General features: G+C 40.6%; 1 protein-coding gene across 8 annotated transcripts in view; it reads left to right on the forward strand.

The window, feature by feature from the left end:
• Positions 1-25,193, forward strand: part of CHCHD6 (coiled-coil-helix-coiled-coil-helix domain containing 6) — a 114,646-nt gene that overhangs the window by 20,656 nt on the left and 68,797 nt on the right. For 7 of the 8 annotated variants that reach the window (XM_080384913.1, XM_080384912.1, XM_080384914.1 and 4 more), the window contains exon 5: positions 19,140-19,223. The exons of the other annotated variant lie outside the window; for it this stretch is intronic. In XM_080384913.1, coding sequence (XP_080241039.1) covers positions 19,140-19,223 — 84 coding nt within the window. The remainder of the gene's footprint in view (positions 1-19,139; positions 19,224-25,193) is intronic. 8 annotated transcript variants of the gene reach the window in all.

Consider the following 25,193-nt stretch of genomic DNA (forward strand, 5'->3'; position numbering starts at 1 on the left):
TTCAATAATTAGTGACTGACTGGTCCTGTGTGGGTGCTCGTCAGACAGATCAGAGCCTGAATGACCAGGGAGGCTGAAATTTTCTTCAGCTTCTTCTCTGCTCCCCTTGTGCCTGGATGGGCAGGAAAGCCTGCCAGGCTGCTGTGGTATCATACCATTTTTGTGAACGATGGAGGACTGTCATTCTTGCTCTCCTGGGCTGTCAGTTGAGCACCTTTGGTAGACCCTAAATTCCCTTTAAAACAAAACAGTTGGCTTAATTTATTTCATTCTATTAAGTAATTTCACTGCTAATACATAATTTTCTACAGCAGTGATGCTTGTCTATGCTTTAATTATCACAAAGCTGCACAATTCCCCCTCCCCCCTGCCTGGAAGCTGTCACTTGTGCACGATGGTTTTGCAGAGGTAAGTGTGTAATACATGGCAGTGCTTTGGGTCTCACACAGTACTTGGGCAGTTGCTGATTGCTAAATGTAGGTAATAGAAGAGGCAAGGATTTTGGTCTGTCTATTAGTGGCTCTTACCCCTGTGGAGTTAGAGATGCTGGGAAGGAAAAAGCTTATCAAAACTTCATAATAAGGGTTTGAAGACAAAGATGTGAGTGAGTGCTGATTGGAGGCATTAAGCTTACAGGTGTTAGGAAAATTTGGAAGCCCAAGTAATGTAGGAAATGAATCATTCGTGATCCTGGGCAGGAGCCCGGGAGCCCTGATTTTGTTTGACAAAGATTCTTTGTATTTCTTTTCTCCTCCTCCCCGCCCCAGCTTTGTTACTCTCTTTTTGGTAAACAGACACTCGGCGTGCAGAAGAGCCCAGTAAAAGCCTTTGATCCAGCCAGGAAGTGCAACTGAGTTACAGGGTATTTACTAATAAACTGGGAGAAGATACATACTCCAGTGAAATACCTGCTATTTCTCAACACCACACTCTCTTGTTTGTGAAGGTGTGATTTTTGTTAACAGAGGACAGGGTCCTATCTGAACAGAGGGCATGTGGGCAACGTGATACTTGCGTTGCTGGAAAGTAACGGTCTGTTTGGGAGAGATTTCTAAACCCTTGGGGCTCATAATTGTGCTTGCCTTGTTTCACAGAGTTGAGAGAAGTGGGTTGTAGACACCTTACTTAACTTGCAGTGATGCACAGAGGTTTGTGGATGTAGAATACCTGGAGCATGTGTCAAAAATATAGCAAATCTTGAGAGGGACCTGATAGAAATGAGGACAGTATGAGGAAGCAAAGCCTGTTTATTATCTTATAATAGATGGAAATGAGGCCATTTATTGGTGTTATCTGCTGGAAGAGGCATTCTGTTAACTACCTTTGTTTGGAACGCTGACCAAGATGTGCAATACGTAGTTGTGCTGCAGCTTCCATCCTGACTTCATTCTTAGGATGGAAATTACTCTCTTTCACATACAAAAGCATTGAATTATTTTCCTGTATTGTTATGATGGAGGCAATTTCTGGTTGCTGACTGGCAGGAATGAGGAGGGGAGGACTGTACAGCTTGTGTGGCAACACATCCTCAGTCCCTACGTATCTGTTGTGCTTGGCTGGCAGCAGTAGCACCTGTTTGAGCAAGATTTCTTTGGCCTAGAAGCACATTGTATATTTTCTTTGGCCGAAGGACATAGTCTTAAGTATGTCACTTGAAGACCTCACAGCTTGCTGAGCTCTGAATCTTTCCATCAATCTCATACTTATTTTTTATGGTATTTATCACCATAATGTTTTATGTACTTTTCATATAAGTAAACTGGCATAATATGGTGGTCAGTTTGATGACTGTCTTCCTCTTGGGAAAGGACGTTATATTAAGAATTCTACTTCCTGCAGGAGGTCGTATGCTCAGCCCACAGTAATTTAGTCTGAGAACTTTTTCTTTCTGGTAACCTGAACACTTTTGACAATTTTCAAAATGTCTCTTCTCTAAATACTGTTGGTTGAAATACTTTTCCACACCTGGCAATGAATGCTCACTGTAAGAAAGATCTTATAGTGGCAGAACTAATACCCAGAACCATGGGCTTGGTTTTTGAATTTGTTTAAAGCATGCTTGAAAAATTTCCCATAAGAGTATGGACGTAAATACTGCCTTAGTGGCTTTTTTGACTCATCTTATGGAAAGCACTTGCCAGGTTTGAAGTTTCCATGAGCTTATGTTAGTTCTCTGGATCTGTACTCTCACCTTTGTAATATACATGCCAAGTAGGAATGAGATGAGATGACACTCTTAAAATTTTTAGTTCATGAAAAGATAGAAAAAAACCCCGGGGAGGTGAGGAGAAAGCCCTTAATGGTGGTGATGGAGCTCATTGCCTCAGTTCTCCTGGCTGATGTGAGTGAGATACAAGTGGAGGGAGCATTCCTTATCCACATGACAAGGGAGATTGTTTGGACACTGTGATGGAGCTGCTAGGGGGAGGGGTGAGTGAATGATCCTCATGGGGCACAGTGTGCGGGGAAACCCCAATGGGAAAAAAAAGGTACTTCCTGGCTCTGTGTGTGCATGTGATGCTTTTGCCTCCTGGAGTTTGCTGGCAGGTGTGGAGAGAAAGGATCCCAGCCTGGCAAGTCAGCCACCAGTGTGGCTGATGATTAATTGCCCTTTTTAAATTGCAATTATGTCAGTCATAGAACCCGTGAATATTAATTCCCAATTTGCTGCTTGAAAAACTGAATGATGATGAGGCTGGTCCGTTTTACCGATGTCTCAGAAGCGGGCTGAGTGCTGCAGCCAGCAGTTACTACTGAAAGGAAAGGCTGCTGCGAGTCTTTGCGTTGTTTTGTGTGTCTTGCCTCTTCTTTTTTAGTGTTTCCATTCCCTCTTTCAGAATCCTTCTGGTGCTTACAGCAAGTTTTCCACACTGACAGTAGTAGGTGGCAGGCTGACACCTAGAGTGAGTTAATTACTGCAAGCAATATTAGTTCCCTGGATTTGGTGGATGGCTTTCCACCATTCGCTGCTGCTTCCCGAGTCCCTTAGAGACTTAAGAATGAAAGAGGGATTGCTTTTTTGCTGCTCCAGCTCTTTCCCTTCATCTCAAATGTGTGTAACCTTTCATTCCATTATACTTAGATCTTTTGAGATAATTTTCTGATTGTGCCATCTTGGAAGGATATTAACAGGCAAGCATCAGTACACTGTGACTGTTCTCTTTTCAGTAATCTGCACAAATACATGGATGATGAAAATCTTTGTTTCTTCTGCGGTTTGGGTCTCTGTTATCAGTCATGATCCCGTCTGGTATTTTCTGCATGAATCAGGAAAAAATATGGCATCTTGCTTGTATTTTAGTTTTCTTGGAATAGTAGTTATCTCAAGAAGTGTTGTCATGATATGTTGATATTTGCTGAGATCTTTGAAGGTGAGTAGTATGGTGTGTTTTTAGAAAACAAAAATAAAACCCTTCAGAACTCTCTGGTTGTTTAGTTCCTGATGTGTTTTTGGTTCTTAAAACTTTGTGTTTCTTTTAAAACTTTTCCAAGATTTCAGTTATAAGTGACTTCACTTACATATTTCATTGTTTGTTTCTGGGGTTGGTATATGCTGAGTTATCAAACTGACTTAATGGTTTTTAAGAAACAGGTGGTGGAAGTTGCACAAAAATTGTCTCCACTCTTGGTTCTGCTTATAGTTGTACATTTTGTGTGGCCAGTAAAAGTTGACTGTTTCCTGAAAGATTTTCAAAATGGAAGCACTCGAGCTGAAAGTGTTGGGCATGTGAATGGGAACTAATCACTTTAGTTAATTACTATAGTTACTGTCCCACTGAATTAAAGGCATGATGTGATAACCCCCACAAAAGCAAGGGATGGGATTTGCAGGCAACGACAGGTTGCTTCAAGTTCTGTGCCAGACTGCTAGGGAGAGGCTAGAAAAAAATTAGATGCAGCAGAGAACAGGAAAAAATGGTTTAAATTTTTGCTTGGTGTTGTCCTTTCCTGGAAGAAAGGATTGTAGCAGCCAGTCAAGTGTGTTTCAGTGAAGACTTCTTACCAGCCTGAAAAGACATTGAGGGTGGCCCCAGGTTTAGCGCTTCATTCTGGCTTTTCTGTTTTCCCCATTTTTGAGCTTTTATAATTGAATGTTAAATTGCTCATTTTCATTGGACTCTTTAATTTTGGAAGGCTCCAAACAGTCTTGTATTGCTGCGGTTGCCCTTTGAGGTGAAAATGAAATGTTTTATTTTATGAAACAAGAATGTTGACTAGACACAGCCCTTTAACAACCAAGTTAGCTTCTTGTCACTAGTTCTTGTAGGTGTTATTTTTATCCTCCTTCTTCTGTTCGCGGAATTCTCAGTAGTGTCTGAGATACAGAAGTTTCCATTGCGCAGTAGGACTAGACTGAACAAAAGCTTTAGTCTCCATTTCTGTTGAAGTAGTGTCTGTTTTACCCCAAAATGCTTTGAAAGCTTTTTTTTGTCATCAGGAACTGAGCTTCACTTTCATATTGCTCGCCTTCAGGGTCATATTCCCTAGCTAAATGGGTACTCTAAACATTGATTTTATTTAATTAGAATAGTTTTGAAATATATATTTTTTTTGTTCTTAAGTTGTTTTAGTAGGATTTGTTTCTGTAGGGCACCTTTAGCAGGACACATTACAAACTCTCCCTACAAGATATACTGCCAAGATATTCCCTGTTTTAGGTGGCAGCCCAGCAGACAAGTATGTAGCCTGCTGCACAGTGGTGTAAGGTGTTGTACACTCATTCTGTTGACACAAGGTGCAAATATCAGCTCTCATTCAAGAATTGCCAAGGGAAAGTCACATTTAAAGACCATGTGGGCTCAGGGGTGATTTCTGGCTTTAACAGCATGTCTAGCTATGCAGCGAGGGGGAGTGGTATGATACTCCACTGATTTATCTTGAAAAGGAGTTTAAGGATATCTGGCCGGGAACTGGAGGTTCATGTTCAGAAAGTTAAGTCATTTTGGATCAGAATATGCAGATTATTGCCATTGTGTCAGTAATTTTGATAGTTGGGGACTGAGAACAGAAACTAAAACTTGAAATGGCTCTCTGCCTTGTTGTAAGAAGTAAAGAATTGACTGTAACTTGTAATGTGACTTGAGAAAACAACCAGTGTTGTAGAAAGCTTGGGAGGAGAAGGGAGTCTGCTCTTGTCCGTTAATATGTTTTTATTGTGTGTGTGTGTGTGTGTGTGTGTGTGTGTTTTGCCCCCCACCAATGTCATGTTAGCAGACCTTGTCCTTTTTACTTAGCAATTCCAGTGCTTGTGAGTTCAAGGTAAGCTCTGCTTCCTCTGGGGCTGTGGTCTGAAAAGTATCCTGCTCTTACTGCTCAAGCACTGTGACCAGGGTGAAGAGGAAGGTGGGGGCAGAGGAAGATGACTTCAGCTGCTGCCTGTCTCATTTCTGTCAATGTAAAGAGCTTTACAGATTCGAGTAATATTTTGCAATTGAGTTTCTCTTTTAAAGACACTCTGATGCTAATGTTGATTTAATAAGGTTCTCTCATTCTCTCTCCTTGCTTAATTTGAAACATCTAATTTTGTGCTTCACAGTTCTGAACACAGAATTAGTGAGGGAAGAAGAGCCGGAGGCAGGAGGAGCGGAGTGCCACACCAGAAGTTGCCAGGGGAGATTGATTCAATAGAGAGAAAAGGTGCAAAAGGTTATATGACCACAGTTCAGAACAACGTGATGGTGGTACTAATGAGAAGAAAAGCTTGATCCTTTAAAATGTTTTAAGGGTTCTGTGGGTGTATAACCAATACTAAATGGAAAAGGGAGCAGTGGACTGTTGGTTTCTTGGAGTGGATTTTTCTTTTGTTTTTATATGTATCTTTTATATATATATATATATATATATATATATATGACAGGCAGAAAGGAGAATGTTATGAAATCAATAAGGTTTGAAAGGTTTTTATTTTAAAGACTGTTTTGATGAGTGTGGCATTTATTTTAAAAAATGCTGAGAGATTATGAGAGATTGTGAATTCAATCTTGCTAATTTATTTTGTCTGCACCTGAATGTTTGGTGTTTTTCTGCTTTAATTTTATGCTTGCGGAACAAGCTATGGACCTCCTTGGACATTTTAATTCCTTTGTTGTCCTGGGGATAGATGTAAACTCCCCAAAGCCACAGTTCCAAAAGGCTGTCTAAAATATTGTACAAATAATAGTAGTAATGCAAGCTTTTTCCTTTTCCTTCTGCTTTCTTAGCGTACCTTTCCTCTGCCTCTTAGGAAACTACTCCTATGCGACAGAGTTGAATCCTAATTTGCCTCTTGCTTGAGTTGGATGACAGTTCTTCACACAACTGAGTGGACAGTGTAAAAGGAGTACAAGTTACGTTCAGCTTAGTTTTATGATAAGCTGCCAAACACTTTTAATTGAGAACGTCATTAAATCACAAGAAAATCCACAGGGGAAAAAATAGGCCTTTGCAGTGAATACTTCATAGATGGAGTTTATGGTTTTCAGTGATGGCCAGGGCCATGATCTGCTCCTTGCTGTTGGAGCTTGGTGAAAGCTGCAGTGAAGTCCCACCACAGAATCTCCAGAAAACTGTCCCAAGTACTGGAAGCAGCCTGTGGATGACAATCTCTGCCCGTGTTTCTTCCATTCCATGGCCTTGGTCAGAAGTATCCCTTTCCTGCCTCAGATTCTTGTATAACACCTCCCACTTCCTTTTTCTTCTGACATTTGTTTCTGGTAATAGCTGAACTTCTTCCAGTTGCTTCTACTGAATTTGATAGCTAATACTGGATTGTACAGAGTTATCTCAAACATTTAGTTGGGGAGTGTACTTCATTCCTTATGCAGACCTGCTTGGTTTTAGGGCCAGCTGTTAATATAGATTCTAAAAAATGCCTGAACCTACCTTCAAGGATTTCTTTCTCCCTGACTTTCAGTGCTTATAGTGACTAATCTCCAGGAATATTTATCAAATCACTTGCCTGTCTGGTTATTTCTAGTCTACTGCACTGGTCAACTTGTTTGATCAATAAATCAATCAACAGGTTCTTAAAATTACTTTCATTGACTTTGGAGGTGTAGCATACAAGAAGAGCTCACAGAAAGTAAATGATGTATGTGCCCCAACTATAATTAGAGAGCAAACAGTGTGGAGATATGCTAGTAAATAGTATCTACTACAATAAATACAGCAATCTGTCTGTAAGGTTCTGTGATGCTCTGAGCTGAATTGACTCTTTCAATTTGCAAACTCATGAAGCATGAATCTTAGCTCTGTCAGGTCATCTGACTGCTATATTTAGAGCATATGCTATTTTAAAGCTGAATTTCAAGCTTCTTGCTTTTGATCAAAAGGTCCAGGAGTAAATAATTCTCTGGTTCCTTAGCATAGAGTCATAGAATGGTTTGGGTTGAAAGACCTTAAAGTTCACCTATCACCAATCCCTCTGCCATGGGCAGGGACACCTTCCACTAGACCAGTCTGCTCAAAGCCCCATCCAACCTGGCCCTGAACACTTCCAGGGTCAGGGCATCCACAGCTGCTCTGGGCAAACTGTTCTTGCCACCCTCGCAGTAAATAATTTCTTCCTGATACCTAATCTAAATCTACCCTCTTTCAGTTTAAAGTTATTACCCCTTGTCCTATCACTACATGCCCTTGTAAAAAGCATGTAGCATGATTTTTGAGCTTCAAGAGCTCCACTACGAGTGACGTTCTGTTTTCTTTTCCTAAGGAAAATTCCTCAAACTGCTTAACTCTTCATGCTACCTCTATACCCTATGCAGTCTGTAGCCTGTTCTTCACGGCAGCAGCAACACCTGGTTTGTGATCCTTGCTGAGAGACTACCAGGTACTGCTCCTTTGTAGAAAGACAGAATGCTCTCCCCATGCCCTGGATTTTTACAAGCCATCTCCTTTGAGCAAGTGTCTGTTCCCTTGCCCAGTAAATGGGGATTGAATCAGCATTGAATTCTTGTAGTTCTTACAAATGTTGAGCACTTGCACAATGTGGAAAACTGCTGTTTGCAAATTGTCCTATCAAATGGAAATCAAAATTTTGCTGGCAGTGACATAGATTTGCAGGTTGCTCTCGATACAGTCATGCCCTGGAGATAGCAATATAAAAATAAAGAATACAGTTTTACAATAGCCTGAAATCCTTGTTGTTGCTGAATCTCCACTCTTCTTTTTGCAGATGATTTCATTATGATATACTTGGACTTCATTAAAAGATGAACCTTGCAGCATTTTCTCTGATCACAGCCTTGTGAGGAGCTGAGAGTGCATGTATTCCAGAGCCACTATATTCTCTTCCTAAAACACACAGTGGGTTGCAAGTGCTTTGGAAGCAAGAATCAGAGTCTCTAGTGGACGTTTTGTCTATAGCTCAAAACCACAACTTAATTGGCAGCCTTTTCATAACACTGACTGTGGCCTAGGATGTAGGGAATGCTGCAGGCGAAGACTGAGGTACGTTTTCAGAACTGGTTGTAGGGCAATTTAGTGCTGACTGCCTATCTTTATTTAGTGATCATAGAAATGAAGGGGATAGTAGTGAAGTTCCTCACTTCTATATTTTTTTTTCCTTGGGCAGTCTGATTAGTGTTTCTACATGGTTTTGGCTCCATTATACTCTCTAGGTAACACCTTACTACAAGGATGGTTGTGTATGTGTACTAGCCTAGGCCATTTATTTTGACCTGAGTCCCCCATGCTTTTTTTGGCCCTTTCTGTAAGGCTTTGAAATCCACTTGATACATACTAAATATTGATTACTGTATATCTTTCCCACATATATCTTGGCAAACTGGTAGGTTGGATTCTGCCCCTGGAAAGGTACTAAGCCTGTAACGCTGTGTGAAGTGTGCTTTGCATGTGTCCGGGATGAAAGAGCAGGGAGAACTTACAAGTCTGTTAAAGTGGGTGAAAATGAAGTTTGAAAGTGCACCTGATTTTCCACCTGCAGAAGGGATTTGTAGAGATGGGATACATGATCATGACTGAAGGCTTTCCAGAATTTTCTTACTTAAGCATGTAATTAAGACAGTCGTTGCCTGTATTAAAAAGCAACCCCAAAGTCAACTGTATTTCTCTTAAACTGTATAGTTTTTGAGATAATATTTTTAAAAATAAACTAGATTCTAATCTTGTGGCAGGAAATCTGTATTCACTGTACTATGCTAAACCTGGTGCCTATAAATATCTCTTTTGTTCAGAGGCAGGTAAAAATTGCATGTAGTGTCTGGGAGCAAATGTGGGAAGGGAATTCCTGAACTCATGTGGTTCATCATTTTTACAGCTTGGAGGCACATGGGTTGATGATGCATGTCATCTTGATTTTTTTCTTTTAACTGTTTTTTTTTCCCCCCAAAACAGTGGTTGTATTTGAAGTACTATGTTTGACTCGGAAGCTAATATATTTGGTATTTAAGAATCTGGCAAGGGAAAGCTATGTCCCCATATGCATGCACAGAAATGAGATTGGGATGTAGGTATGCGTAACTGTTATTTTCTTCCGTCTGTCCTATCCCTAGAAAGCCATATGCCACCCTTAGGCTTGCATAATGGGAGTCTGTATTAATGATTATGAGCTAGAAATAATCCAAGAAGAGTTGAGTGGCCTTTAATTCTAGCTTTATGAGAAAATACCTCATTGACTCAGTAGGGTCTGAAATATTTTCTGGGATAGAAAGTCATAATTAATGCAGAATTTCATGATGCCTTCTCTGGAGGTTTTTTCTTTTTTGCTCAATTGGTCAGGGACTTGGAGATTCTTATGTCTAACAGGCAGAGTAGGAATTTAAGCAAGGAGGTAAAAATTTAGAGGGAGCTGTTGACTCACCTGCTACCAGAAATAAGCATCGTGAGCATCCATCTCTAGAGAGCCTACGCTTTGCAAGATTTCTATAGACATTGAATGCCTTGTCTGTTGGCAGCCTACAAAATGAAAACTGTATGTGTGCATGTATAGAAGTGGTGATGGGAAAAGGAGAATGTGGGAATGGGATGAAGTATTAAAGCAAGCAATGAAAGCAGATGGTTTACTTTGGATTTTATAAAATAGTTTTCTCTTTATTTTGTTTTAAATGAAAACTATCAACTGTCTGCATTGCAAACCTATTTGCAGCAATGCTGTAAGTATTAGAGGTGCAGTTGTCCCTGCATCATAAAAGGGCAGAGGGTTTTTCTGCTGCTTCCCATCTTCATGTTTATAGAATTGTGTATTCTCTGTGTACATTAGTTGAGCAATTTCATCACAGCCTTTCCTCAAAACTGATTGCTGTTCAGTGTCTCTTCCTGCTTCCTTTCTCTTGTCAGTTGGTTACATCTCTGACTCTCATTACATTTAATATTGATACTGCTTCAATTTTCCACTAAACTGGAAGCGTTTAAAGGTCTGGAGTGGATACAAAACGTCTAGATGTATTCTTTAAATGCTTTAATTCCTACCATGGTGGAAGACTTTAGAGCTGGAATTGCCTTTAAGAAGAAATGACTCTTCGCTCATTCAGTGATGAAGTCTGGTCATGAAGATGTTAGAATATGTGCTGCAGAGCTCTTCAGATACTGACATGAGTGCAAAAGTTGTTGCCAGCAGCTGTCTTGGGTTTTGGGCACCTGCTGCCTCTCATTTCTCGCTTCTCCCACTCTATCTTCCACTCCCAAAGTTGGCAGTGCCCCTAGAAATACTCTGTGTTGAGTTTGAAGTAAGAGATCTCTACCATGCTGGTAGTTTGGATTCCTGAGTCATTGGTCATGCTGTAGTGAAATTAGTTACATGACAGAGTTATTGACTACAGCAAGGTAATCCAGGGTGAAGCTGGTTCCAGTCAGGTTACAAAGGCATTGCCCTTCCTAAGGCTGCAGTTTTATCGTGCTGATTGCTCCTTCCCTCACCACCAATCGCAGAACTATGTTTTAATTGCTCACTGCCATTTTCACATTTGCCCAGACCATGACAGACATGAGTGAGGTATGCATTATGGCAGGCACTTGTGGGTGATGTGGTATATGGGTTTCGGAAAAGATGCTGGAAGTTATCCGTATGTGTGAAATACTAATTTGGCGCCATATTCTTGATTTCGTTGGAAGTTGGATTGCTGATACATACGTGGGGAAGCATCCCCTGCCGGAATAATCAGTGCTCAAATGTGAGATTTGTGAAATGAATACCTAGGACAGGGGTTGGTGGTTTGACCTGGATCCTGGTTCATTAATCTTTTGCCTCCGATGCCGTCAAGAATAATATCTTGATTTGGTTTTGACCCCAAATGATTAAATCCAGTATTTTTAGTATTTTTTCAGCTTCCTGTAATTGCTATCCAAGGGGTTGCCTCGAAGAGAAATGAACTCTTGTTTTAGAAGAAGAGTTCAGCAGTACTGACCAAGGGTGCTAGATGGCGGCTTGTGTTCCAAGGCTGTGATTATAAAACTCGTAAGCCCCGAGCTGGCAGCTGGAAGTGAGATTCACTTGGTTAGGAAGCAAGGAACCCAGATGTTGCTCATTTCTTAAGCAGTTTACTTAAACTTTAAAAATATTAGTGGACATGCTGTGTATTTTCTTATCAGTCAATTTGGTAAATGTAGGTCCACAAAAGATCTTAGCACATGGTTAGGAGATAGCGAAACTTAAACTAGTAACCCTCTTGGGTTTTAATGTTTGTATTATTTTATTATTATATTTTATTTAGTCTGTGCTTCACTGCAAATGTAGTTATTTTTTCCCAATGCAGCAATATGTCCTACTGCATCTACACCTGTTTTAATTTCCCTGTTTCCAGTCAGAGGAGTATATCTGTCTAGTCTTGGAGTAATAATTTCCCCCCTCCTGAAAGATGACAAAATTGAAGCCTTTGGCAGTACCTGTGGAAAGGTGACCTGTGGTTGCGAACAGTGTTACCTTCCTTATAATGCACAACCGCAGAATTACAGTTTTATCTTATAGGGGTTTAAGAGGGACCATCTATTGGTGATAGGGCTGGTTCCTTCTCCTTGCTCTCTTCTCAGCGGCTGCGTAGTGCCACTGAGTTAGTACCTCGTGTGCAGTTTGCCCTGCAAGCATTTTTCCACCAGGAATGTGACAGTTAATGGCTTAGGCACCCCAGGGATGACAGATGTACATCCAGTAAAGAGCTATTGGTGTGCATGACCTACCTGCTGAAATAGTAACATGTACCATAAAGAGCCCTGTGTTCCTCCTGTCCATCTGCTGAGGATGGACAGCCTTGCAATTGCTAAAATGTAAAAACAAAACTAAGCACATCTGTCCTGACTGTAAAAATCAGCAGGAAGAAAAATGTTATTCAAACCAGGCTTTTGTCAAGACTGGTCAGTGATTACTGGTGAACACCTGTTGTGTATTGGTTTGTTTGGCCAAGGATTTGATGCTGCTGTATCAAACCTGTCTGCAGAAAAGGGGAAATGGGCTTCCCCCAGCTGAACTGTAGATACTCAGTTCCAGCCCTCTCAGCTGTTGAAAAGGATGAGGATGGATGACACACATAGCTGATGACAGATCATCCCTCAGTTACCTGAAGTAGTTGCTCTGTGCCATTAAAATGATGGCAGATCCCATAAACATATTGCGCTCCACCGTCTGCTCCCTCTGGCACTGAACTATGACCAAGAGGAAAGTTCCTCCTGCCCTGTCAACTCCCCTCAAATAAATAATCATAATAAAAAAGACCAGCCTTTCTGAAGTTCCTGCTTAGCGAATGTGCTGCTGATTGAATCTAGTCCTGAGAGGCAGGGAAGGCTTGCAGCCCTTGACAACAAATGAGAGCTGTGGCTGCCTCATAAATGCCTTGGCTTCAGAAGGGGTTGGAAATGGGCATGAAATGTTTATCATCTTATACTTGCTTTGCTGCTGCTGGGTTACTGGGTAAGTAAAAAGTTGTAATAAATAAATAAGAGGTGATACTGCAGCCTGCTTCATCTGCTTGTGTTCATACTTAAATAGGCTTGCCAACAAAAGAAAGAGCAGGTGAAGGCAGCTTGGATTTGGCAGAGGTCTGAACTGTGCACTAAAGATGTGTTCAGTTGCCTGTGTACAGGGATCTAGTTGGAAATCTGATCAGTCAACTGGCTTTCTGTTAGGAAGCACTCTTTGAAATTGTCCAGTAAAGAAGATGACTTGCTATGTAGGTCAGCTTGTGCATCCAAAAATGCCCTTGCAAAAGGATACTTGTTCTTTGCAAGTAATTTGGAAACAGCAGAGTTGTTGGCTGCTTCTTTGTGAGTATGCCCAGCATTGCCACATTCGTTGGTCCATGTTGTAGTTGTCAGCATCTCTAAGATCATGCAGCACCTTGCATGACCTGAAACTGGCAGTTTCACAGCTGTCTTTGCTTACCTTCCACCCTACAGGGGAGTCCTGCAACAGTCTTTGGGGGCTTTGCTTTGTTTTCATTTTTTGGGGTGCATGTGCTTCTGTTTTGTTTTAATAGCACTGTTCCCAACAGGGGACAGCACTGCACTGCTGAAGATGCTTGTCATTTTTAAGGAACTTTTCTAAACTTGTCATCCTAAAAGCTATATTGTGCAGCAGCAGGCAACCTCCATAAATCACTGATTTCTCTTTTTCTTCTTTTTCTCTTCCTTTCTCTCTTGTGCTCTCTTTATTCCAAGCCTGCAGATTTGGACGCCTGGGTAAGCGCTCTCTCTCTTTCCTTTTTTTTTTTTTTTTTTGTCTGGATCTTGCTTATTCCAAGTGTCATGTTGTTACTGCGTGCGTACAGATTGTTATTGCTGAGCACAGATGCAGGATTTTATTTTCTGTCATTACATTTTAAAAGGTGTTCAGCTAGAAAATTGCATATTATTTCCTCCATAAAGATTTTCACTGGTTCCTTTTGTGTAGCTTACAGCTGCTGAAACCAAACTTGATTTGGTGATGTGTGTTGTTGGCTAAGAGAGCAGCAGAAACAGAAAGAAATGAAGGTTACACCAGTACTGCTTTTTAAGGCAATGATTCTGTATCTGGGTTCTAAAACAAAACAAAACCCAGTCGCCTGCCTTTAAACAGAATGAGAGAAAGGACAAAAAGTAAGTGATTTTGTAGGCCTCACGTGTCTGGAATAGTGACTGTAGGCAGCCTCACAGTAATGGTGGTATTTCTAGTGATGCAGTGGGGGCTGAGTCAAGGCTCCCCCATGGTTACTTGTCTGGTACAAGCCTCTCTGTAAAGTTCTGCTGCTCAGTTTCAGGCATGATGTGTGCAGCCTGCCTCATGGTGTTTCAGTGTTGCCCTTTCAGCTCTGCCATTCCCTTTAGGCTTGGTCAGGAACATGCCAACTAGCTAATTTTGGAGCTAGTTCTGTTCTTTAGTGAATTGCTGTCAATCCCTTCTAGCTTGGAGCCTTTAATAGCATTTGGTTTTTTTCCCTACCACCTGGACTGCTACCAGCACTGGAAGAGACATGGAAAAGCATGAGGTATAAGAATTTGCAGTTGTGAAGTGTGGCAAGCTGAGGTACCCAGCCAAAGTATCTCTGCTGTGCCGCTGCAGAGATCCTAGTGGATACCTTTGGGGGAAGCTGATAACTCCTCTCAGCCAAGACAGGATGGTGTAGAAACAAGGCATTTTATAAAGACTTAAGGACCTTTCCTTTATCCTTGTAGCTTATTTCCCTGTATTGCCTCTGACTGATTCTCTAGGCGTCATCTCACTAGTTCGTCTGTGACTGGTGAATGTGTTTTGCCAGGAAGATAAATATTTTTGCAATAATCTTGCCAAGTGCTGTGACTTGCCTTTGAGGAAGTTCTGTATAGATTGAGGTATGGACCTTTCCTTCTAGCTCAGCTTGCCCTTTGCCAGAGAGGGGTGTGGTTTTTTTGTCCTCAGTAGAGTCTTCTCCATGCCCTCTCCCCAAATCCCAGAATCTCAACAGTATTGCAGAGAGAGACAGCCTGATGGTAGCCATCAGCTGTGGGCTGTGCTATTGCTGCACTTAATTTCTGGGTGCCACATTCCCTACTGTGATCTGACCCTGCCACAAGCCCCTTTTTTTCGAGCAGATTTCCTTCCTATTTTTCATGTTTAACAAGGTGATGAGAAGGGACTGTGATTAAAAATTGTAAAAATCTGGTGATATTTTGTGGAGGGCGAAGCAAAAGCTAATCTGTGAATGGATGTAGCTAGAGCGAAGCCCAGCTCTAGAAGATCAGTTGCACAGTCGGATGTGTTGCATGTTGGTGTCAGTTCAGGACGAGGCTGAGAGTGTCTGGCTTTGCTCATGGAGAATGAACCAATAATATTTCATTACCTCAGTTAAGAGGCTTGTAAAATATTTCTTTTGGCCTGTGTGTCAGCTAGCAGGCCAGTGCTTGAATTCTTCAGTTGAGCCAGTATGTAATGCGTAGCTTTAGAAATGTGCTTTCACAGTTTGTTTCTAAATGGGTTACTTGATAAAGGGAGGAGGCAGAGAATCGCACATGACTCTGCCCTAGCTCTTTGTCACTGTTCAAAGCAACAGTGAGATAACCTGAAAAACTTTGGGCTTGTGGAAAAAGTGTAAAGATAAAACATAGCAAGAATTTGAAAGAGCCCTCAACCAGACCATGGATCCATAACCACGGAAGCTGTAGCAGCATGCTAGTAGTACACCTTTGCTGTCCTTTTGTAAGAACGCAGTGCTTGTAACTTCTGACACCATCAAAGGAAATTCTTGAACATTTCCTGAATATCTCTTATAAATAGTTTTTGTACAGAGGGCAGTTGCTTATTGCATGCATTCTCTTTTGCAAATACGTGCTGTCCCATGCTACTTCTCTGAGTTTTGGGTGCATTCATGTGTTCTACAACTATGTATGTTCTTCCTCCCCTCCCTCTGTTTTGTTTCTGTATTCATACTTCTTGGACACCACACTCTCTGCTGTGTTCTATGCTATAATTTCTTAGATGTCATCTCTGGGCTTTGGTCATCTCTTGCATTATAAGTTCAAACTCCGTTGTAGCTTCTGCAGCGTGGATGTGAAATGCAACTTTCTGATATATTATTTTCAAACCAGTGTGTTTTCATGCATGTCTTCCCTTCTCCTTCCTTCTTTAGTTCTGAAGGCCTTTATGTGAAAAGTGTATCTGATGCTTTGTTTGGCACCTGCAATCTCAATCCCTTGTGAAATTGTAATCATCTCCATAGCAGCCAGTTCTGACTGGGACATCACAGGCTTCTGACTTCAGGTAGGGAACAAGCAGCAGGACTAGAGGAACTCTTAATAAATATCCTGTATTCATACAAAATGTCCCTTGTTGCCTAACCCAGTTTGGAACAGTGAATATTTCAAATGACACATGCTCTGACTGTACCATTCATACTTCAAACATCATAAAGTGTACTAAAGATTCTAGTAATAACAGCTGGGGATAGAGAGAAACAGAAAGCAACTTTCAAGTGGATCTCTCACAAGTGGAATGTTTCTCAGTGTACTTCAATGCACTGAAACATCAGCAGCTCTTGAAAAACAAGCAAGGCATTGAAGATGCATTTGAGTTGCAAGTAGAAGTTTTCTCTGCAACCTCTGGTTCATCGTAGAACTTATGGGCAATAAGTGGGACATAACGGGAGATAATACGGGAAAAAATACTTAGGGGGAAGAATGGGGAGTATGTCGAGATCATAGTCTGCAGCTGGGAGATCCAGTTTTGATTCTTTGACATCAGTTTTGCAAGATCCTGGGGAAGTCACTAACAGAATGTCTGTCTGCTGCAGGGTGCATTGGTGTGGAGGCATTATTCACTGTGGGCATCCTCCCTCCCGTCAGGCCTGCTTGGAATTCCATGCAGGATGTCATCATGCAGATCAGCATACCTCTAATGTGTCTGCATCTCAGCACCCTACTTGAGAGATTAGGTATTTGGTTTGTGTTACCTTCCAGAGGTCTCATATGCATAAATATGCTGAATTTCTTCGTGAATGAGGTCAGGCAAGCTCATAGGTTGAAAAGATGAGTGAGTGTGTGTGGGTGTGGACCGATGTCTTGCCAGAAACAGAATAAAGCCTCTTACCAGTATTGTTACATGTATTGGTTTCGTGCTCCCAGAATAGTCTGCTACACGAGGAGAGTAGCACTGCCACGTAATTTATTTAGATGAAGCAAAACTCTATTGCATTTTTAAGAGATCATCTTTTGACTTTTATTTTCTTTCCTTGTATTACACTTCACATGAAAAGCACCTTCCACCTGAATTGTGGAGAGACGTCACTACTATCTTACTTCTCTTTCTTGTCCTTATTTATTTTCTCCTTAAGGAAGTACAAGTCACTTGATTAGTAATCTGATATTATGGGCTTTATGTAGAAAAATCAGCAGGAGAATCAGGGTCCTTTGATGATCCACCAGACCACCCTGCTTTCTTACATCTGTTTCATTTCAGTTGAAATTGCTTAGTCCTTTTCTTGTATAGAAGATGGATATTGGTTGAGAAGGATAGCTATGGTTCTCGTACCAGAAAATGGTAATAATTCTGGTACTTACAAAGTGCCCACCAGTGCCCCTGTTGTTGCTGTAGTATCTCTTTGGTCAGGGGCATGTATGGGGCAGCTCATTCGCATCCTTCTCCCATCTTATTTGAGCTGGTTCATGGGCTGGAATATATATAGCGGCTCTGAGTAAACCAAAGCCAGAGATTTTGCCTTTAATCAAACGTCTTTGAGAGCAAGAGGATTTAGATGTGTATCTATAGTGCTTGTGTCTTACCCTATTGACTGGGCTGGCAAACGTGGAAACAAAAATATTTCTTTTTATTTTAAAAACAAACAGATACCACCACCACATCCCTGCAACTCCCCTGTCTCATGTACTCCTTTTCTTGCTTACCAACCATCCTTCACTGCCTACTTTAAAATCTCTTCAAAGTCCTATTATACCACTGTATTTCTATCAGCAGGGGAGCAGAAAGAAGGAAACGGACAGCAACTTGCTTTCAGATGTAATTTTTTTCATTAACGATGGCTTTTGGCTGTAAAATGACAGGTCTGAGCCCATGGGGATGTTTCTGTCCTAGCTGCTTAATCATATTGGACCAGCATTTTGTGGGATTGTATCATCATCATTAAAAGTTAAGAGCAATGCTGCTGGGATGCAGTAGATTTGCAGGGTTTGCGTTCATGTTAAATGGACTAGTAATTCTGGGTTTGAAAGGTCTTCTGCCTGGCGATAACTTATGTGGCCACAGAGACTTTGGGGTGGGACAGGAGAAGAAAACAAGTGCCATTTTTCTTGCTATTGTTTCTTGTAATTTTTAAACGTAAAAAGTTTGGCCTAGTTCCGTCTATGCCATTTTTTCTTATGTTAGTTCAGTTTAGGGGTGGGAATGCAATGAAGTGCTGCTGGTTGTAAAGAGCTAAAAGGCAAAAGCTATTGCTCTAACCACACACACTTTATATTTTTTAAATTGAGCATTGTTTAATTGATGACCAGGTTATGCTTAAGCACATGCTTGTATACCAAGTTTGCCGTTTTGGAAGTGTCACACTTAGGGTACGGAAGAGGAATTCTCTTGACACTAGTATCCCCTTCAAATCTGCACCCAGCCAGAGGAACTCTGGGGGTGCTGGTGGGGTATGCACAGAGAACATATGGAGAGAGTACTTAATTATCAGGGTAGTCGGATGTATGTCTATAAAAGCAAATGCATGGTCAGTGAGAATGTCTGTTGCAATAAAAATGTTGCAGCGTAGAGAGGGTATTGCTTGTGTTTCAGATCTTCCTTGTGATTGTAGGGATGTGTTAAATCTGTGGAGATTTGCTGACATTCCAAGGGGAAAGTGTTTGTAAAGTGGAGGATTTGAGATTTATTTTTAAGGTAACGTGAAGAACATTGAACTGGAGTAATAAACATAATGATTCATGGAAAAAGACTTGGATGAGGTGGAGTTCTGAAAAAGGCAATAGGAAGGTGTCACCTTTTTATGATTAGATGTTTTAATAAGGACAAATAAAATCCAGGTTATGAGTTTGACTATGATACTGACTAAGAGCATTTTGAACTTGTGGGGATAATCCAAAATGAACTGCAGTACTGAAGGTTTGTAGTTCCACTGAGAAGATCCCATACACCAGTCCTGAGCAATGATTTCTTTAGTTCCCATTTAGTTTGTCTGCATCCCATGCACTTTCTTTGCACTCACACTTTTTATTTTTAATTTCTTATTCTACTGATGCTCTGTTTTTCTTCCCAGGCTGTGGAGCTGCAAGGCAGGGAGGCAGAGTTGAAGCGGCAAGAGGCCTTCTATAAAGAGCAGTTGGCCCGCATTGAGAGGAAGGTAAGACTTAAGTTGTTGTTTATTTGTGGCCTCTGCATAGTAATGGGATCGGATACAGATCTGTGTGGATCCAAAGAGTAGAGAAACGAGAAGCATTGTACTGAAACCTGGAACTACCAGCTCCTGGTATCTCTGCCCCCCACTCCTTAACGTAGTTAAGTGATAAAGAAGCAGTACAAGCCGAATCTTTTGAGCAACTTGCATTTGAAAGATAAGGGGGTTTTACCTGGACCATTTTAAAGAAAAAGATTTATAGTAGTTCACACTTTATTTTATTTTTCACCATGGGGCTTAGGTGAAAGCTAAATAAAAAAAACCCACAAGCGTCCTGTATTTTTATTCCTTTTGTTAAAAATCCTTTCCTAAATTAAAAAAAAAAAACCAAAATAAAAAACACCAAACCACAAATCTTGCTATAAATGTGAATTAAAGTTGTATTATTAATTTTTCTCTGGGGAGCCCAGCAGTTCAAAGAATGGTGCTGCAGTGCACTGCCTGCTTCTTGCTGGATAAGCCTTTGAAATGAACGTGATTTAAAGAGACACTGTCAAGCATCTTTTAAGCCTGAAATGACCTTTGAAAATCCATTTAGGGATTTGAATCTCTCCCCTAAACGTGGGATTTGCTTCTCTGTTTAATTGTTTACCATGATGAGTTTTTAAAAATTGATGCCTTAAAAATAGGAGCAGCCATGCTGTTCCTTATGAACTAATGCATTTTTCACTTCCTGGCAAAATGAAATAATGTTATAAGTAGTCTTTATTTTTTAATAAACATGGAGAATAATCTTCTCCAATCTGAAGCAATTAGACCTCCTGACAAAGAATTACATACATCCGGCTTGTAGTTGTGTTATGTGACTGAAAAGATGCAAACAATGAAAAAGGTGGGTTGTAAAGAGACAGAGAAATCAATCAGTTTTACTACCAACATATAGCCTGATGGTGAATATGGAACATGGGAAAATCACAGATTATAGAAAATGGTAGGAAATTATTGGCACATCTATTGCTCTTCTCGTTCCCTGCTACTGCATGATTGTCCACGCAGCATTGTTTTTTAAGCCATCGATGCTAAAACATGCCTGTGAGCAATTTCACGTGATACAATTTTGCAACACTTTTAATCCATACAGTTCATTAAAAAATAAACTATTAAAAGTGCCACTTGGTGTTGCATTCAGATTTTAAAATTCTATTTCTAGATAATGGGGATTGTTCAGTGAAATTGCAAACAATCTAGCAGCTATCGTTCTAATTATCACAGTTGTCCATATGTTCATACGCAAAGGGAATTTTTGCAATTTCTTGGTCTCATGCTGTGTGCTGCTATTATATTCTTCTCTGGTTTTGGTTTCGTGAAACGGAAATTGCAGGGAAAATCTGTATGTGTGTCTGCCCTTTATGGACAACGGAGTGGGGAGAAGTTTGTGTCCAGGCTGCATTATCCTCTTTTTGAAGTCTTTTGTTGTATTTGGTGTTTCCCTTTTCAGGTCCGTGTCCTGTTGCTACAGGGTAACTTTTTAAACAAGGTGATGGATATTTTTAGTGCAGAATCATCTCAGGGGAGTAAGGTGGCTTGCCCATAGTCCTATTCAAACTGCAGAGCTGCACAGGAACTGTCGTCTAGTTCTTGCAAGTTCAAAAGCAAATAGATAGAAAGGACAGGTTTTCTTTGCTGTCTTGAAACACTAGATAGTTTCTGACCCTTAAACACTAGCATTTTACTGGAAATAACACAGAAGAATTCCTACAACCGTTAGTCTGGATTGGAGTGGGAAGTGGTGGGGCCTAGAAGGGAGAGGAGAGAAATGTACTTGAAACAGTGTAATAAAGCTTAATTGTATTAGTTTTGAAAAAGGTTTTTGATCTTCTCTCTGGATAATTTTATTCCTATAATGGTTGGAAGGATGGAAACACAGCACAGAACGATCTTTTTTATTAGCTGTTTCTTTTATATAATTCTGCTTTTATTTGTTGAATACACGCAGACCCTGACATTTATTTATTTATTTATCCTTCCACTGTGCTAAAACCTTCCAACTCAGGCTTAGATATATTTTTATATATCTATGTATGTGTGTGTGTGTGTATGTTTAAAAAAAAAAAAAAAAGCTATCGGTAAGGGGATGAGGTGAGGAGCAGCTCTGAAACAGAAGTGAGCTTTCTCTGCTGTTTTCAGAGGGGATGGTCAGCTGGAGTGCAGTCACTGGTAGTACCGAGGTGCTGGGCTGGGAATGAATGAATGTGATGGCTCAGTGTGGAGGTAGAGGGCTGGAATTTCTCCTTCTAAGGACCAGGCTGTAAGGTATTCCCCCCTCTTCTCACCTGTTGTCCCTATCTATAACCTCAGGTTGGCTTTGTCCCCACTTCTGCGTGATAACAGAATTCAACAGTAGGAGACTTGAGATTTGTTTTTGAAGGATGTTTTGGATTGTTGATGTTGACAACTCAGTACCTTTATGGTAGGATGCTGAGAATAATTGTCATATACTCCTTTACAAGGCAGTAGCTGCTGCACTGAATCAAACACAGAGACTGTCCTATTTCTTCTGACAGTGGTCAGTTTTCAAAGACTTTGAAGGAAGATGGAAAAAAAAACCCTCACCAAAACAAAACCACAAAAAAACCTTTTGGAGAACAACTTTGACAAGAGTCTTCCGAAGCGTTGTCAGTTGGAGGCTGACACATGCCCTGCTGTGAAAGAATTTATTTTCATTCAGTATTTTTATTCGCTGTAATGGAGCTTGGATTACTGCCATCATTTTTATACGTGTCTCAGGCATTTTTCTTAAAGCCTTGTTTAGCTCTTTGCCTCCAATATCATGTGGCAGTGTGTGCCACAGGTTAACTTATATACTCTGTAAATTCTCTGTTACCAGTTTCAAATACTTTTTTTCATTTAATATTCTTTATGTAAAAGAGATAAAAATAAGTCTTTTTATTATTCATTGTAGACTCATGTACCCTCTTTTACCTTCACATTTAGTCTGGGTGGTCCTTACCTTTGCAACTTCTGCTTGTGTGAATGAATTTCTTTCTTTGTCTCCCAGGTTTCTCATTCTACTTGTCTTTGGGCCCTTTCCACCTTGTGGTTTTGTCTTTGAGATGTATTGACCAGAATTGAACTCAGTAGTTCCCTTGAATGCAGCAGATTGTGTGAATACATTATCCTTTTATTTTGTAATCTCTGAAAGAGTACTGTAATCTACTGGACAGAGCACAGAATTGGAAGCAAAAAACTGCTCATTTTCTAATAGCTGTTTCTCTTTTGGGAGTTTGAAACGATTACTTAGTCCGTCTATCTCAGTTATTCCATCTATATGATGGAATAGCTTATAATGGGAGGGCAAAGTGTTGTGAAACAGTAAAGCTATAAAAATGCTAAAAAGGCTTTGCCTTTAGTTTTGCATGAGATGAACTATGGGTGTACCTTATTTCAAATAGATCTTGAGAAACTCAGTTCTCTAGACAACCTTATTAAAATTTTCACAGAAAAGGGCATTTATGAAAAAATAATTTCAGTGTTTCAGCTTTTGGGGTTTTCCCTACATCATTTACTAAAACACTGGAAGTAAGATGTGTACAGCAGTGCTGTGTCACACTGAAGATCCATCTAGTTTAATATGCTGGTCCTGGCTGTGACTGAACGTGGATGTCCAGGGATCGGCGTAAGATCAGGGCAAGTGTCTGGGGTGCTTGCCCCAAATGCTTTGATCATCCTAGCTGGTCATCTTTGAAACTTTACCACATCTATTTAATCGTCTTTGAGAGGTGTGAACCAGAACTGTGCACGCAGTGCTCAAGATATGGGTGGACAATGAATATATATGGCAGCTGTATCGGAATCGCTGTTTTGTTCCTTTGTAGTGCCTAACACTTGATTTGCACTTCTGACTTGTGTTGAGCAAATGCCACGCACTGCTGCTACTAGCAGCATTCAGCTATTTTGAGTGCAGATTTGAATGCATGAAGTAGCATTGGTTTAATCCCTGTACAGCTATGATTTTGTTGGGAGGTATTCTTCCCACTGCGCCCTTCACTGTCAGTTTGTCAGGGGTTGCGTGTGTGTGAAGGGATGGTAGGTTTTTTTCTGCCTGCAGTGTATGCTTTTTGGACTTCTTTTTAAACCAATTTTTATTGAACTGAAATTCCTTGCACATGCTCAGGGTAGCGGTGATGCCCTTAGTCTTCCTCACTTTTAACTCTGGTAGTTCATTGTAGCTGTATGTTTTGGTCTCTTGGATTGCTGGTGTGTTTTTGTTTTGGAGTGCCTGAAGTATTTTGGTAATCAGGAAAATTTCAGGGAATAGGTCCTTTGAACTGACTATTTCTTATATGACTGTGTGTAATTGCAGGATTTTGGAGCTAGTAGTACAGATGTTCCATTCCACACCTGTGTTTCCAATGTGACTGTCTAATCTCCAATAAGTAATCTAGTAATGAGACCTGAGAAATTTGTTATAAGCAGTTAAACTTCTAACTCTGACTTGTTAGAGTAATTTTACATCTCATCCATATAATTTGGAATTATTTCACAAAAAGTGGGTCTTGTCTCAACTGTTTTGAAGGAGGTTTTGTACTGTAGTGTGTGTCTGGGTAGAAAGAGTGAGAGTTGGACCTAATAATCTGTAAGGAAAACCTTAGAAACACTCGATCTGAGAAGCTTGCGCTGATGTTCTTTCTCGCATTTATGTTGCTGAGAAGCAGGGAGGGGGGGAGATGAGGGGAGTTTGGTATAAATAGTTAACATACCTACTGCTCAGAACTGGGATTTTTATTAAGGATTCAGTGTATGCATTGCCCTGCTTTCTCCAAATGGCAGAAACATCCTTTAAAAAGTATAAGAAAGAAAAGCAGTTTCTTCTGGAACCCTTCAGATGGCAGGAGATTTCACATAGCATATTAGTTGTATACTTTCTCCCAAGTAAGTATTTGTTTGACTCCTTTTGCTATTTGGCCTCTTGACTGTGTTTAACCTGAAAAAGGTGAAGGGCAGTGTTACAGTATAGCAAAACATGGGCAGCTTTTTGGAGCAGTGTAAAACAGCAAGAAAGGCTGAAGGTATTCTCAGCAGATGAAGTGAAACTCCTTGCTACAGACAGTGTCTCTTCCTTGTTCGGGTTTTCCTAAGCTCCAGCTCCCATGTTATCTTTTATTAGGTGGCTGTGGACTACTGTGAACGGTGTATACATAAATATGCAAGGTTTTTCTGCTTGTAGTTTTTCTGAACAGTAAGTAGCACGAGGTATTCATAGCTGTAGAGTATTTATGCAAGTGGAAAAGGAATGCATTAAACAAATATTTTTTTTCTTAATAAGGTAGACTGTACCTTTATCTCTGCTTAGCTTCAGAAATCTTGTAATTTTTGTGTGGCATTCACACACTCGTTCGGTTTGTTTAAATTAATCTCCTTTTGCCCTTGCATTTACCATTTAATTCATGTTTGTAAAGCATTTAGGATGTGTAACGAATGAGAGGTGAACTTATTTTTGTTTGTTATTCTTATTGGCCTTGATCCTGCTTCTTGGAGCAGTCTCCTACTTTCGGTGCACCAAGGTCACCCCTGCATGTGAGTCCATTGTCATTTCTGTGCTTTTTGGCCAGTTAACTCATCACAATAAAAATCTCTGTGGAGAAAGTGACAGCCACCTGGAAAAAAAAAGCCTTCCAGAACAGTATGCCCATGTTGGGTCTTCATGATCAGTTTTAAGCAGATTCTGCAGGGCTGAACAAATTGATGTTACCTGGTGAATGTGGCAGGGGATTTCTGTTGAAAAGGATGAGGAATCAGTTCCCCGAGTTGGGATCCTGAGCTGTGTCTGTCCATGAGACCCAGAGAGCACTCAGCTACCTTTGAAAAAGCAACCCACGTTAAGCTGTTGTCTTCAACCAAACCCTCTGCCCTCTCAGTGGGATTTAAAGATTTGGTGCCCTTTTCTAAATGAGTTGATATGCCTTGGCAGGTGTC

The sequence above is a fragment of the Falco punctatus genome, assembly GCF_963210335.1.
Source record: "Falco punctatus genome assembly, chromosome: 4".
In the NCBI taxonomy this organism is placed as follows: Eukaryota; Metazoa; Chordata; class Aves; order Falconiformes; family Falconidae; genus Falco; species Falco punctatus.